Source organism: Falco naumanni, chromosome W (genome assembly GCF_017639655.2).
Source record: "Falco naumanni isolate bFalNau1 chromosome W, bFalNau1.pat, whole genome shotgun sequence".
Classification (NCBI taxonomy): Eukaryota; Metazoa; Chordata; class Aves; order Falconiformes; family Falconidae; genus Falco; species Falco naumanni.
This window is the reverse complement of record NC_054079.1, coordinates 10,781,400-10,791,685: the sequence shown is the minus strand read 5'-3', so window position 1 is coordinate 10,791,685 and position 10,286 is coordinate 10,781,400. Positions and strand designations below refer to the sequence as shown.

Sequence of the window (10,286 nt, the reverse complement as noted above, 5' to 3'; positions counted from 1 at the left end):
CTGATATTTGATTTCAAGTTTATAATGTAACTATTCTTATCTAATAACCTGTTCTTATTTCTTTTTTTTTCTTCTTCTTTTCACTCTTTGTTGCAGCTACTACCCTGGCCAATGTGAATGGGTATATTGCCCTGGAGATGCCATATCTTCTGTTGCAACATTTGAGAAGAACACAGGAAAAATATTTGTATATGATAAATGAGGAAATAACCAGCCTCTTCATGTTTTTATAAACTCCATATATTCTCTCTTTCTCAGATACAATTAAACCCTGCCTACAAAGTAGTAGTGTCTTCTGCTAAATCTGGAATGATTGAGTACTGGACTGGTACTTCTCATGAATATAAATTTCCCAAGAATGTGAAGTGGGAGTATAAATCAGATATTGATCTATATGAATTTGCTAAATGCAAGGCTTACCCATCCAGTATACATTTTCCTTTTTTTTAATTTTTTTTTTTTTATGGGGAAGGTCATTAAAGTCTTTGATAAATCTCTGAGTGTGACTTTGGTCTTGCTTCTCTTTTTCTCTACTTATTTGAATTTATTCACTAGCATATTCATCTACATTATCATCTGTTTCTAAAGCTGAGCTTTATTGCTATATTTTTCTTGCAGAAAAGGTTTTACATGTTTTCTTCTTTGCTGCTTGTATTGCTTTGCCCCAAAATTAATTCTTACTAATTTATGTTAGTTATGCAGTTAAAACCAAGTTGTTGATTTTCATCTGTGTGTTCATACTGCTAGATTCTTTTTAACTAGAAAGCAATTAGGGAAAACACCCATTTCCAATAACATAATAATGAAAAGAATTAAATTTGTAATCTTCTAAGAACTTTTAGACAGTTACACACTTTTCTTTCTTTGCTTGAGCCTACTACTGCAACATGCCTATTAGGTCATTAAAATAAACTATTATTTGTATTTATTTTAATTCTTCAGATGAGTTTGAGTGGAGTAGTCTCACTTGATTTCTGTATTTTCTAAGCATGTGAATTGATGTTTTGCTGGGTCAAAAGTTTGAAATATGTTTATATAATAGTGACTGGTTTTTTTCTTTAGATGAGGCAGCAACTACCAGACATGGAGTCTGGCTGATGCATGGCAGTTGAGCATGAGCTGGAGAAAGTGGACACAGTAAGATTAATTAATATAATTTTTGATGAAACTGGATTCTTCATTCTCTATGGGACAGTGTTGGGCATTAAGGTCATAAATGTAGAGACTAACAGATAAGTTCCAGTGAGATATATGGGGATAAATATATTTGTTTCAAAGTCTATATTCAGTTAAACTTACAGTATATTTAAAACTTGATATGACTGTGGGTGTCTCTAATATTTTTTGTTATTATTTAGAAGCCTTAAATTAGACTGTAGATAAGATATTCCCATGCCTATTAACGAGTCATTGCAGTTTAAAGATTAGTAAAATGAGGAGAAAATATGGCAAGCATATTTGTATTAAAAATGTGTCATCGATTCATCTCTGGCTAACTGGATGTAATAACAAAGTAAATGTGGATCACATGGTTGGGATTTTATTGGGTAGGAGGCTGACTAGTAAATTATGTAGCAAGTCTGAATAGAGAAGCATTATAAAACCAATTAGTAAAAATTATTTTGAGAGGCTTTTGGAATTTTGCTTTGAGTCTCTTGCAGTCAGAAAGGAGACATTCTCTGACTGAGCAGCTAACAGTAGTTACACCTTTTTACATCTTGTAATTCAGATATATTCATATCTTGGGAAAACAAGAGAACATCAGAGTGATGCAACTACCTTTGTTCCAAGAAGTAGCAAAGAAACATTGTGCTGTAATCACTATAGAGATGAAGGCATCTGAAAGCCCTGTTCTCCAAAATATCCAGGCAGATGACAGTAATTTGCATGGCTTTTTAAAAAAATAGATTTTACATGTTGTATGTGGTTTCTCTTTAAGTAACTCCATTTTTGTATTGATGTTTTTTCTGTGTTATTTTTTAATTTCCTCCTTGGGCATTTCCAGCTTTTTGTCTTGTTTGCAAATGCAACTTTTCCATAGGCATCCCTTTAAATTGCAAGTATTTTCTAGAATGTTTAGCTTGAACAAGCATAAATTGACTAGGAATAGCTTTGTAGTCTTTATTTTTTTCACTGTTGCTCAAGCAGTTAAAAAAACTTGGTATATTTTTGGCTAAATTATAGTTCTCTGAGAAGGATATAGGCTTTTGTTCTAGATTAAGAATCTTAAAGAAGAAAAAAAACAACCAACAAAAAAACCCCAAACCCTAAGCAGATCTTATACTGATAAAGAAACAATAATTAACTGTATGTATAAAATATATAATAAAAATAATTAAATTTGGAGTAGCATCAGGACTCAGTAGAACTAAGTGCATTATGGGTAAGCAATAGACAGGAGTCTTCTTCCTACTCACAATTTAGATTTTAGATGAGATGCAATGAATAAGCCAAAGAGACAAGTAATTCTGGAGTAGCTATTAGTTGATATGGGATGTAATCACCATGGAGGTTAGAGGTCAGTCTGTCTGTTGTTACTTGTGCTTGAATTTGAATGTGTTTTCAGTTGGAGCAAGATAGTACACTTTCTAAACCTTTGTGTGGTTAGTATATAATGGAATATACCATTTTGAACAATTTGACAAGTAAGGAAGAAAAGTTAGACAAACTCTAGAAACATTACTCACTGTTAGAGAAAACATGACTATATGGCAAATGAACGCATGCAGAAAATTAGTGATTGTCTTGATACATAAGTATACTCACTTATGTGGATGCTTGTGTACTCTGATATTTATTGTATGGCTTCCTCCTTTAAGTAGTACTATAAAAAATTAATTTCTGAGATTTCTCCTGTTTTTAGTTAAATTTGCTTTTTTTTCTATAGTTTTTTATTAATGCAGTATTGGAATAAGAGGATTTAGTTTGACTTTGCAGTGAAATCAAAAGTTTTGTGATGAAACCTGCCCATTTTTTCTGAATTGAATGCACTGACATTCTCTACTCCTTTTTAAAGAAAATATGCTGAATTACTGTGGGCTTTCTGTTGAAAAGGGGAAAAAGTTTAGAAGATAACAGAGATTATAAAAAGTTAATTGGATTCACATGCAATTGCATTGCAATTTGTGACTGGAAATGCTGATAACACACAACACTGAAATCCAAGGATACTATCTATGAATTCTCTGCCCACATTTCAAATCTAGTGGGTGTTTAGCAGGTTGAATAATCACACTGATGTCTCAGGCATGGAGCAGTATGTAATACAAGGAAAAAAGAAAACCAATTACCTTCTTTTGTTCTTCAGTTTGTATCTTCTGGTTCACATTTAGTGAAGAGTGCAGATTCTGACAGAGATGTATTTAATGAGAAACCTTCTAAAGAAGAGGTCATGGCAGCTACTCAGGCAGAAGGGCCCAAAAGAGTTTCAGACGGTGCCATCATCCACAGAAGCATGGGAGATATTAATATCAAGCTTTTTCCTGTTGAGTATGTACCTGGTAGCTTTTCTGTTATTCTGATTTTCTTTCCTCCTATGTTTTTTTTGGTGGCAGTATCCAAGATTTACGTTCCAAGCAAGGAATAGTTCTTCCCCTTTTTCTAATGTCCTTGTTTCCTGACAGTTTCTTAATGTATCAAGCTAGGAATGTAACTATTGACAAACACAAATAGAGTAAAAATAGGTCTAAGTAACAGTAGGGACACAGTTTTGGTTTTTTTAATTATTTTGGGTTTTTTTCTAAAATTATTGCTTCAGGGGGCTTATTCTTTTCTTAACTTTTGTTCTTTCTCTAAACTGTAAATGTGGATAGGTCATGATGCTCTTCTGTGTAAGCTACATATTATTGTAAGGCAATGCTGTTGGATTCCATCTTGAAAGAGAATGATGTTGGCCGCAGCAGTAGTAGATTTGGGAGTAGGTCTGTGTAAGCCAGAGGAGTAGTAGAGCTTGCAACTTCCAAATGTGGCCATCATGCTACATTTTATGTTATTGCAGCCCCTTCAAGACCAATGTAAAATTTATACCAGTGTATAACATTTAGTGCTGTGTATATCCAAAAACAGGTATATAATTGAAAAGTTTTATGCATGACTATTGGTAAAGTTCTTGTATCAGTATCTCTCCTTTGTGATGTTACTAAATGCAAAGATTTTGTTGTGAGACAGTAGATTTATATATTATTGCTATACATTGAAACTTGAACCATTTAAGTGTAGTCCATGTTTCTTCAAAAACAAGTTCATGTTTTCTCAGAAACACAGGCAAAGCAACACAACCTCAATTCTACCCTGTAGGGCTGCTAGTCTTTCATTACTCTCTTCACCAATGTCTCTTTGCATCAAGCCCTAGTTCCTGGAATTCATAACGGTAGTATGTAGGTTGCAGTAATGGTACAGCCCTTACCAGTGAGTGACAGGCCAAGCTACGTTATTTCTGACATATATATATATATACTTTTTTTTTTAATTCTCATGCCAGCGTGCCAGTATATTTGCATGCATGGTATTGCTAGGTATTGCTAGGTGCTGCACTGCAATGTTTTGTATGCAATTTTAAATTAAATACAATATTACTAGTCTTGGTTATTGTTAGGTTTGTCCTTTCTTGTTCTAGTATTTCCTCCCAGCTGAGCTTTGAAATGAAAATCTCTAAAATGAATGTGATGAAAAATTAGAGCATAGAGGATGTGGCTTTGTATGCCCTTTAAATCTTTGGCCATATGCTTATGGAGTAAAGTTGTGAATGACTACTTTTATACTGCTCAGCAGGAACTGGGATTATAATCTTGTCTGTTCCATTAGTTATGCCATTGGTGCTCTATTTCATGAGATACTTTAGAATATCACTAAACCCAAGCTAATGTTCCTTGTCACAGCTAAAGTAACTGTAGCTATGGACTCTGGCTATTTTCTAGTTTTCTGGGGAAATGTGTGTGACTGCATAAACCTGTCTATGTAGATCTACTCTGGCTACTAATCCATTTTCTAAAACCAGTGGAAAAGATATCACAAAGAATTTTCACTCTGGTAGCAAATCTCTCAGAAGTAAAATAAAATAAAATAAAATAGAATCAAGTCACAAACATAAATGGGTTGTTTGGTTTGGTTGGGTGTTTTTCCCTTTTCATTCTATCAATGGTAATATTCTACCTCTTCACCCTGATTCCAAACAATGTTTGTCAGTAGTTTCAGAAGAGGATAATTGACTCTGCTGACTGCAAAATTGTTCTATAATTTAAAATATTGTATTTTTAGTATTTTACTTCTTGTATGCAGCACTGGATATCTTACATATATAGCTTAATAGAATTATAGGGGTAAAAGAATGAACACCTTTCTGGTTATGGAGCATAGATTCCTTAATTGGTTTTGTAAATATACAATATGTAATTAAAAAGCTGGAGAAGGAACATTTAATCACTGGTGCCTTGAGCTAGGCTTTGAGGAAATAGATTTGGTTCCTGACCCTGTTGCTCCCTAACCTTGTTGCTCCCTTCCTGTGTAATCATGCAACTTAGTACTCCTCTCAAGATATTACTTCCAGATCAGTTTGAGGAGATGGGGGTTTGTTTTTTTCCTTATTTGATGAAAGCCCTTTTTACAGTGTGCTGAAAAATTTCTCAGTACAACAGGATCTGAGTCTCAACTAAAATCTTTATGGTCTTGACACAATACAATTAAATATTTATTGTAGCCTGAATTTTCTGTTACATGATTTTAGGTGCCCCAAAACAGTGGAAAACTTGTGTGTGCACAGCAGAAATTATTATTACAATGGACACACATTTCATTATATCATCAAGGTAACTTGTAAAAAAAGTTAATTTCTTTGTTGGTTTAAATAATGTACCTTTTTGGTCAGTCCTCTCTTAACCCTTTACATTTACCTTTTGCACAAAGGATTTCTGGAATGGCTTCTGAGTTCCCTGTAAAGTCTGAACAGCTCTGAGGTTCTAAAGAACTTTATCACTTAATGAAGTTGTTGTCGGTTGCAGGACAACTATTAAGGTGGAAGAGATCTGAAAATTAAGAGAAAGATTAATTTGGCAATCCTAATTGAATTAGGACTTCATTTCATGTCAGAATGGCATTTCATGTGAGGCTTCTTATTTCTGTTCTACCAGAATCAAGTTGATACAGCCTAAGTGTTTGCAGAAGGTACAGATAGTCAGGTTTCTGTCCTTCACTAGCAGGAACAGTGAGTAATCTCTTTTTACAAGTACTTGATTATCACTTAAGGAAGCCTCAAATGCTTTGTCCCTTATGTAAAGAACAGATATATTGAAAATTGCCTTAAACATTGCTTGGCGCACAAATTCAAGTGGAACTGGTGCAAAAAGCAGTTCTGCTCAGATTGGGGAGGAACTGAAACGAGCTGTTGCAGCAAAGTGAGCTGCTGTTGCCTAACTTGGTAACCACAAGGTGGTACAGGATGGAATGGCTTTAGGTCTCACAAAGGTGAGATCTAGCTAGCACTTCCTAGAAGAAACTGCTGTGGTAACATAAGGCAACTGCAGAAGAATGGCTGCAGAAGCATGGCTTTAGAATTTCTGAAGATCTGCACAATCCAGGCCTGGTATTAGAATAGGCCTGTAATCAGAATTGTACTGAAGTTGCTGTGCTGAAGTTAACAGGAAAGATAGCCTTGAGCTATTCTTGAATCCTGAGACCAAGTAATTATGTTGTGCCAACAGGCTGTGGCTGTAACAAGGTACAGCTGCTGGGAAAGCAGGTGCAGGGCCAAGAAAGATAGGGAGCAGTATGGGAATATAGGGAGTAACAAACTACAAGGCTGAAGCATAGCAACTCAATTAGCTACATGGATAGAATGCTTATTTTAGTCATGATAATTAGGGGTGTGAGAATCGCGTGTGTTTAGAGACTACTAACCAATTATATTTCTGCTTTACGAATATGCATGTGTATCGGTTCTATATAAGTGGCAACTACTCATGTGCACAGCAGGGGTTGCCTAAACCCCTCACAACCACTGATGAGGACCCCCTGTGACCACTGCTCACATGTTGAGCTTCCGTCAATGAAAGCTCAGGTGGGACCCCCACCACTAAGACAGCCAGGGTGAAGAGGACCAATGGGATGCTGCTGGATCCACAGATCCATGGGTGGTGATATCTCTCTTCTCTTTCTCTCTTCCTCTCCTCTCTCTCTTTTTATTGAATAGTGACCAGATCTAAGCAACAATGTGTGGCGTGGGACTTGCTTATCCAGTTAAAGTAATTGCTGTTGAGCTATCATATCTATGTCTTGTATTTTGTATTAATAAATCATAAAACTGGTTGGCTGGTGTTGTTTCACCTTAATTCAGTCCAAGGGTATCACGAACTTGGACGTTGGTCCCAAGGGGAGGGAGGTCGTCCTAAACGACTCCTTTCTGGTTGCAACACCTTAACTTATCCACAGCATTTTAACATATTTTGTTGAAAGGTATGATGTAAGTTTGAAAAAAAGGTCACTTGGCATAAAAAATTTTTGTGTATTTATTTTACGTGATGCTGTAATAATATTTAATTTCTATGCAGGGTTTCATGATTCAGACTGGTGATCCAACCAGTACAGGAATGGGAGGTGAAAGTATTTGGGGAAGAGAATTTGAGGATGAGTTTCATTCAACTTCATTGAACAAATGAGGGTTGCGGTCAGTTCATCACATGTTCTCTGCTGCTCCTTCCTCCTCATGCTCTTCCTGTTTCAGCATGGAATCCCTCCCACAGGAGACAGTCCTTCACAAGCTTCACAAATATGAGTCCTTCCCACAGGGTGCAGTTCTTGTAACTGCTGGAGAAGTTTGCGTCCTTTCCACATGGTGCAGTCCTTCAGGAACAGACTTCTCCAGCGTGTCCCTCCCACGGGGGTCACAGGTCCTGCCATGAGCCTGCTCCAGCATGGGCTCCTCTCTCCACAGGGTCACAGCCTCCTTTGGGCATCCACCTGCTTCACCATGGGGTCCTCCACAGGCTGCAGGTTGATATCTGCTCTACCGTGGACCTCCATGGGCTACAGGGGGACAGTCTGCCTCACTGTTGCAGATTGTCTTAAAGTTTTACTGAATCTTTCTATATTTTGTGTTTATTTGTGAAACAGTTAACTATAGGAACATCTTGATTTTAAGAAGCCAGCCTCTACATTAGCATTATGTTAACACCTATTAACTAATGATGTATAAGTTGTTGTGCTACTTGTCATTTGAGTCTGTGTTACTTGAAGTTCTTATTCTATAGACCATAACCAGAGCACCTGGGTTCTGTTGTGTATAGGATGAGTTATGGGACAGCTTGGCAAGGCCAATATCCAGCTGTCCCACTTGGCAACAAAACTTACTTTTAAGGTGTCCTGAAGTGAACTACCTTGATTATAATACTAAAGAACACATCCACAGGTCAAGACGACCCTTCCTCTGCGCAAGCATAGTAACAGAAGAGGATGACACAGCAGATATATGTAAATTACTAACCAATCATTGTAACTGGGAGTGTACGACCTTGTAATTTTTGTGCATAAATGTAACAGTGAATTCTGCATAGGTGCGCTTGATTTGTGGAGATGCCACTGAGCACCCAGTGCTTCAATAAACAAGTACCTGCTTATCTACTTTGTGTAGATGGGTTTTTCCTTCCCCACCTAACATTACCATGTTCTTCACCACAAGCTACAAAGAAATCTCTGCTCTGGTGTACAGGAATGAAGCTGGGTTAATTAACATTGATAATATATAGCTGTGGGTTGGCTGATGTAGATAAGGTGCAGGTGTGGCTGGTTCTGTTAAGTGGTTGAGAGCCAATGAAGAGAGGGCAGCCGAGGAAGAAGTAGAGAGGGAATGTGTGTTTTAGATGAGGCAAGATAAGGAGAAGGCAGCAGAGGGACTGGCATGAAGAGTATGCTGGTATGAGATGGTAAAAGACTTTGTTGCAGCTTGATAGTTTGGAGAGTGCTGTGACATAAAACTAATGTATTCCACCCTTTGTCCCTAAAAATCATGTGTTTAAGGATTATATTTAAAATATGCATGTGACCCAGTCTACAATCTTCACAAACTTTGCTTACATCAACAAAAAATTCCCCATGCTAAAATCAAAATCTCTCTACCCCTTGTCCCTTCACAGTAATTACAACTGATGACGTGCAGAATTAGACTCTATAACTCGAAAGTTATAAAGTAGGTATGTTTATTGCGCGCAGATGCACGGGGGATCGCTCCTCCACAAGCGTGCATACCCGAAGTGACGAACCATCCCACATTTATACAATGAAACAAATGAATATTCAATTAACGCCTATACATATTCGTTACCTAAACCCCGCTTCGTATGTTAATTAGCTTATCAGTCCTTTGCCTGGAATGTGGTGGTCTTGCAGGTTTGTAGGTGATTCATGTCCTTGTGACCGTATGATCTTCTCCAGCAAGGAGACTTAGCACTCCCTCCCTCTAGATAGCATTGGAATGTCTCTCATCTTCTCTCATTCTCTTTTAAATAGCCCCTTTGTTAGAGGAAGAGGGGCAGGGTCTCCTCAAAAACTGTAGTTGTCTCCTCAGAGCTGTGTGCCTATGTGACCAGACACCGCACCCATGACTAGTCACCATACCCACATTTCTGAGTAGACATATACAATCACAGTCGGTGTTAAGCATCCCCATTTCACACTATTTCTCCATATCAATCCCCCCTTTTCTATCAAACTAAGTAAATTCTTTTACTTAAGCAGTCTTCCCAAATGATATAAAGCATCATACATAAGTGTTACCCTTTTAAACATTCTCCAAACCCACAAATATAACATAATGGTTAGTATTAAGGAAATTCCTAAACTGATCAATAAGATCACAATGGGGTGTACCATAGTGTTAAGAATTCCTGTTGCAGAAGGTGACCAGCCAAAGAGAGTATTCCACCAATTATGGTTTCCATCCTGTTCTACCTTTTTTTAAAACTTTCTTGATCCCCTCTACATCATGATGGATCATAAGAAGACTTTCATGTCCCTTTTCTTTGGTTTCTTTCAGTATACATTGTAAATCTGCATGTTTTAATAGTTCTTTTATACTACTTATATTTAGTCCTATGGGGGTAGGAATTATCATCTGTGATAGGGTAAAGTTGGATTTTAAGAATTGATGAGACACTACTGGGGCTGAGTAACTAAAATCGCATCCTGTTATAGTAGTGAAATTACAAATACAATAATTTGAATATTGTGCAGTCTCCTTTACCTCCCCATCTACGGTTATTGTGTTACACTTAGTTCTCAAACACGCACATCTCTTCCCT

The 10,286-nt window shown here is 36.9% G+C and overlaps 1 protein-coding gene across 1 annotated transcript; it reads left to right on the top strand.

Annotated features, from left to right (window-relative positions):
• Positions 1-2,505: 2,505 nt before the first annotated feature.
• On the top strand, positions 2,506-7,881 carry LOC121080691 (peptidylprolyl isomerase domain and WD repeat-containing protein 1-like). The gene is made up of 4 exons (XM_040578833.1): positions 2,506-2,511; positions 3,308-3,489; positions 5,723-5,804; positions 7,542-7,881. The coding sequence occupies exons 1-4, from the start codon at positions 2,506-2,508 to the stop codon at positions 7,647-7,649; spliced, it is 378 nt and encodes a 125-aa protein (XP_040434767.1). The 3' UTR covers positions 7,650-7,881.
• Positions 7,882-10,286: the final 2,405 nt, after the last annotated feature.

Bases quoted from the DNA above. Each gene is read 5' to 3' on its own strand.
- LOC121080691 (XM_040578833.1), top strand. The intron at 3,490-5,722 runs GTATGTACCTGG...ACATGATTTTAG, and splicing joins ATCAAGCTTTTTCCTGTTGA to GTGCCCCAAAACAGTGGAAA. The intron at 5,805-7,541 runs GTAACTTGTAAA...ATTTCTATGCAG, and splicing joins CATTTCATTATATCATCAAG to GGTTTCATGATTCAGACTGG.